Below are 6,335 nucleotides of genomic sequence, written 5' to 3' on the forward strand. Positions count from 1 at the left end.
GTCTTCTGGATATCTTCATCTTTAACTTTAATTTGATGGTAACCCGACCTCAAATCAATCTTACTAAACACACGAGCACCCACCAATTGATCCATCAAGTCATCTATTCTTGGAAGTGGATACTTGTTCTTAATTGTTACTTTATTCACTTGTCTATAATCAATACAAAGTCTCATGCTCCCATCTTTCTTCTTTACTAACAACACCGAAGCTCCCCACGGCGATATACTTGGCCTTACAAACTTCTTTTCAAGTAAATCCTCCAGTTGCATCTTTAATTCTGATAATTCATATGCAAACATCCTGTACGGTGCCATCGACACAGGTCTGGTACCAGATACAAGATCAATGGTAAATTCAACTTCTCTTTTTGGCGGTACATCAAGAATTTCATCAGGGAAAACTTCAGGAAATTCACGCACCACCTGCAAGTCATCAGTTATAGCTTGGTTCTCCATAGATAACGATGCCATCAATGAGGACACCTGAACTTCTTCTTTCATTAACAACCGCAACTATTTAGCCGTTAACAACTCAACTCCTTCCTCTTCAGGAGTGGAAAACCTCACCGACTTATCATAACAGTTAATATGAACATGGTTATGCTCTAACTAGTTCATACCTAAGATCACTCCAACCCTCTTAATGGTAAACAAACTAAATCAACAACAAAGTCTCTGTCGAAGATCGACAAAGGACACTTTAAGCACACAAGATATGTAGTCACCGATCCCTTAGATGGAAGATCGACGACCATCTCTCCATTCATAGCAGACGATGTAAAATTCAATCTTTCAACACAATCAACAGCAATAAAGCAATGAGTAACACCAGTATCAATAATAGTGAATAAAGCAGTACTATTAATGAAACATGTACCTCTGATAAGTCCATCCTCATTGCCTATCTGAGTCCCAGCCAAGGCGAACACCTTTCCACTGCCTTGTTCCTTCTTTGGTTTATGAAACTGACTGTTAATATGCCCTTCTTCGCCACAATTGAAACATATAACTTCCTTATACTTACAATCAGGAGTTGTATGCCTACTTTTGCCACAACGGAAACACCTTTTCACTTCAGCATTACACACATTACTCTTGTGACCAAGTTTCCCACACTTGAAATAGACGACACTAGCAGGAGCATCTCCCCCACTAGTTCTCTGACCATGTGCAACTTTATGCTTTCCTTTCCTAGCTGGAGCATCATAAGGCTTGCCATGATTATGTTGGTTCTTACCCCGCCTCTCATTGACAATCTTATAATGAGCATTATTATCCTCCTCATAAATCCGACAACTATCAACCAAATCATCAAACACACAGATCTTCTGGTATCCAACTGCTTTCTTGATCTCAGAGCGTAACACATTCTCAAACTTGATGCACTTTGAAAATTCAGCAGTCGCCTCGCTATAATGTGGATAGAACTTGGCCAGCTCAACAAACTTCGTAGCATACTCAGTAACCGACTTATTCTCCTGCTTCAGCTCAAGGAATTCGATTTCCTTCTTTCCCCGAACATCTTCAGGATAATGCTTCCTCATGAACTCCCAACGAAACACGGCCCAAGTGATCTCTTCACCAGCAGTCTCCAATCTCTGACTAGTCTCTAGCCACAAGTTATCAGCCTCGACTGGTAGCATATGAGTTCCATATCGAACCTTCTGCGTTTGAGTGCAATCCATCACATAGAAGATTCTCTCAATCTCCTTCAACCAAGTCAATGTGCTATCAGGATCATACATGCCCTTAAAGGTAGGCAGATTCTCCCTCTGGAAAGTCGCCAAACTACGAGATCCAGCATTCTTATAAGCATTCAGCTGATTCGCCATAGCATGAGCCATAGCCTCCAAAGAAGCAGCAATTGCAACATCATTCCTTCCTGACATTTCAAATTATCACTACAACATAAACAATAGTTTGAACAAAGTAACAATACTCTATTGTTAAACAACACTATGAATCGACAACTTGGTCGGACAGACCGACCTGCTCTGATACCACTTATGTAACACCCCAAATCTACCCGACTAATATTATAAAAATCAGAGTTATAACATTTCAACAAACATATGGGATGCTACACTTCAACTCAAAAACAACGGCAATCAATCACATGTAAATCAGATACATAACACATAATTTCTGGATGAACCGATAACAACCTGTTTAGTCTTTAAAATTCAAAACAATTTCATTACCACGCAGCAGATTCACAAAATTCAATTTAAAATGACATAATCTCATGTCCAACTCAAAACAACTTCAAGACATCAAGTCTTTAATGAAAACAACTTAAAATTCAAGAAACAACTTCAAGACATCAAGTCTTTAATGAAAACAACTTAAAGTCCAGCAACATAATAAAAACCAACAATAAGGAAAACACGCGTTCATCCCCCCGAGTGTTATGTATCAGAGCGACCAACACTTGACTCGAACTAATGAAGGTAGGCAACCTTCACTCTGGATTACCTGCACGTTACCAACATAGGGGTAACATTCAAACAGAAGGGGTGAGATATCAAACCATATAATCGAGTTTATTATAAATAATATAATAGATCACATTATATAAAATGACCACTTCACAGTATCAACATCGCAATTCACTTCACTTCGAATCATTATATCCAACAAGAAGTTCAAGTCACAATTCAAGTCATAGTTCAAGTCACAACACTTCACATTAATTCACACTTATGCATTATAAAATGTGACGCTAACAATGCACATGCATGTGGTACCAACTGGGCTTCAGCCTCCATCGTTAAATTGCCAATAAATAGAGGCATCAACAAGGCATAAACCTTCATCGCAGTTTTCCAGTCCAGGCTGTTGCAGAGCATGCAAATGTATGTGACTCGATAAATGCAACATTACATACTCAACAACAACAAATCTCATCGCAAGGCATACGCCTATATCATTGTTATTACCAATAAATAGAGGTAATTCATCATCACAAAATTCCTGCAACTTCGCATTATCAACAAATTCAACAACGAAAATTTTGCATTTTTCGGCAAAATATACAACACACCAAATCAACCAAAATATGCTATAAACGTTCCAAAAATATTCGGACGATTCAACTATAGGGGCCAAATAATTAACGGTTAAAAGTTTCATTATTTCTATTTCGTATTAATATGTCATATTACGTCTCTGTTGAATTAATTAGCCCACTACTTATACTGTTATTAAATATTACCCAAACCTGCTAATTAATTTTTGTTACACACTCACTGGTATTTTATTGCTACTGGTTACTCTTCTGTTACAGTTCGCTATTGTTGCTAAATATAAACACTAACCAATTTTTATTTTTAATTACTTGACCCCCATGTTTATCATTACTAATCATCATAGTTACTAATTAACTGTAGGATTCCTTTATGATTACCCTAATCCACATGTTCCAGTACTAAGTGAATAATATAATACAAAATAGCTGGTGGCCCCCCACCTAATGGAGCCTGCGCCCCCTAACCTTTACCAAGTAAGGAAGCAGGTGCTCCCTCCCTGCTCACCACCATGGGGCGGAAGCCCCCCTTCTAGACACAAGGTCGCAGTCGCCACCTTCCTGCACACACACACAGGGGCGGTCGCCCTTTCATTCTTATTACTTTTTCTTCTTCTTTTCTACTCACAGACTTCGCCTGAATTCAATTCCTCTCTCGATAAACATACCAGATTAAAGCATCACAGCAACTTAAAATCATACCCAATCAACATTAAACAAATTTTCAGCAACAATTCATTGATAATAACAATTTTTCAGTGTCAGGCACGACAAATCAAACACAAACAGAAACGATTTCATAAACCCAAGTGTCATACCTCAATTTTTGACCTAAGATACCACCTCATATCATTTGCATATGCATCATTTGCATCTCTAACAAATTGCATAGCTTGTGTTTGCTACTTGTGACTCAGCAGGGTTTAATCAAGAAACCACTCATCAGTACAAGTAACAATCAATTAGGGTTTTGTTCTCCCTTCATCTCAAATGAACTATCTTCATCAACAATCAACATTTGGTCCTCAGAGATTCACTTCAACAAACTCAACAGCTTTGAATCGACTGAATTAGGGTTTTGACTGAAGACAGCATACTCTTGACTTTTGCTCAGAATTTGACCTAATGACTTGGGACATGACCTCAAGACCCCAAGTGCATCATTTTGACTTAATCCATTGGCTCATAACATCTTCTGCACAAAGATTGATCAGACAAATCCTCAGATCAGGGTTTTGAACTATCAGGGACTGAAATCAGGGATCACATTTGGGAAACCCTAAAAACCCCCAGGAAGTCAATCAAAGGTTTCAATCATCCTCAAATAATCCCTATGACAATATACAATGGAAATTACATCTCAATTCAAGACCTACAGGCATCAATTTCATCAGGTCGACAATTAGGGTTTTTGACCTAATTCACTGAGCAACTGACTTTTTAATCAGGACATGGTGCCACAACTCAAATCATGATTCAATATCCTCAAATTCTTCAATATAATCCATTCATACCATTCATTTGGTGAGGGTAACCTGTTTCATTTGAAATCTCCAGAAACGCGATTCGTCTGAAAAAGTCAACTGTACAAGATCACCATTGACTTTTGGGGAATTTTGGTCAACCATGACTTTTGAAGTTTTGAATCATCAATATATGATATGAGAAGTCATTTGATCAAGGAAAATCAAGAAAATCAATCAAGAATCAAAAGTCAAAAGTTTGACTTTTCATACTTAGAAAAATTTCTAAGTGTTTTTCAATGGTTTTTTCCAAACTTTGGAAGGGAATTTCTCAAAATTTCACCTACAAACTGAAAAAAACTTCCAACATGAAAGTTGTAGATTTTGATCCAATAAACAACTTTGACACATATAAATTTTTTCCATAAGATCAACCATTTAAGAGATATGGTGCTTCAAAGTTGGTACTTTTAGAAAACTTCACTTGAAATCTCATTTTTCTCAAAGTTCATGGATCTTTTTCACCCATTTCCTTAAAGGTCTTGAAGAAACTTTCAACTAGGGTTTTGAAGTATGCAACATGAGCTTTCCAAAATGTCCAAGAGCATGAAAAAATATGGAGTGTAGCTATGGTTTTGAATTATGCATTTAGTGATCATTTTCACTTGAATTTTCACCATTTTTCACTAAGTTTCAAGACTACATGACCTATAATTCAAGTGATGACACACCAAAGCAATGATTGAGAGATATTTTCTGGTTTAAGATCAGATAGGAAAGAGATAAGAAGCTTGGCCAAAATAACCATGGTTTAGTTACTTTAACCATTTGCATTTAATGTGAAAGATTCCATTTTATCTCTTAAGCCAAATCATCATTCTTGAAGCAACTTGCAAGAGCTCTTCATTCAGAATCCTTGGCCTATAAATAGAGGTCATTTCCACTCTTCAATTCACACCAAAACCTCACAATTATAGGTTTTCTCTCTTCTTTCTTGAATTGCAAGTTTCATAGTTTTCAAAGAGGTAGAAAACTCAACCTCCAAATCATTGAAGTTATGGCCAAAGTGATGGTTCTAACAACTCATAAACATCATATGGGATGTGTTTGAACCACTCACACACCCCAAATCACCCCAAAACTCAGATTCACTTTTCAACCTCCATATGAACATCAAATGAGCCTTATCATGCCAAAATCCACACAAGCTCATTTCTGTCCAAACTAATGCTTCAAACACGTTCCATATATCATATATGAGCTATACCAATCATCATCCATAACCTGAAACACCTCCATCTTCAAATTCGATTCACTCTTGAAGCTTATGCAGGTCGGGTACCATGGCTATGCTCAGATGAATTCAGATGGTTCCAAGCATCCAGACACCTTCCATAAGGTCCATTGAAGCTATCCAGATCATCAAACAACTTCTGTAACACCTCTATTGCAGAATTCGATTCTCAGTTGGCCGTTTTTGAAGGTAAGCTCTCTTGAACTTCAAACTCATACATACATGCATCATAAATGAAAAATTGAGTTGCTATCTTGTTTCTGCACTATCACTGATCAATAGCCCTCAATCAATTTCACAATTCATCAATTATACACGATTTCAGATTGAAACTCAGAATTAGGGTTCTTAGTGTTCATCACAAAATTGATCACCTTAGAGCAAAAATAAATGAAATTAAAGGTCATCATCATGTTCGTCGTGAAAAACCAAGTGGAATAGACCCTTTACCTGATCAAAACAACACAGATTTGATGAAATTCAAAATTCAGTTAGGGTTGTGTTCTTGGCGCGTTTTTGGTTTGGAAATTTCAAATATTTGTTTGAAAATA

General features: G+C 37.1%; 1 protein-coding gene across 1 annotated transcript; it reads right to left on the minus strand.

Moving 5' to 3' along the window:
• Window positions 1-628: 628 nt before the first annotated feature.
• LOC131619109 (uncharacterized) lies at window positions 629-1,891 on the minus strand. The gene has a single exon (XM_058890248.1). The coding sequence runs from the start codon at window positions 1,889-1,891 to the stop codon at window positions 629-631; it is 1,263 nt and encodes a 420-aa protein (XP_058746231.1).
• Window positions 1,892-6,335: the final 4,444 nt, after the last annotated feature.

The sequence above is a fragment of the Vicia villosa genome, linkage group LG7 (assembly GCF_029867415.1).
Source record: "Vicia villosa cultivar HV-30 ecotype Madison, WI linkage group LG7, Vvil1.0, whole genome shotgun sequence".
In the NCBI taxonomy this organism is placed as follows: domain Eukaryota; kingdom Viridiplantae; phylum Streptophyta; class Magnoliopsida; order Fabales; family Fabaceae; genus Vicia; species Vicia villosa.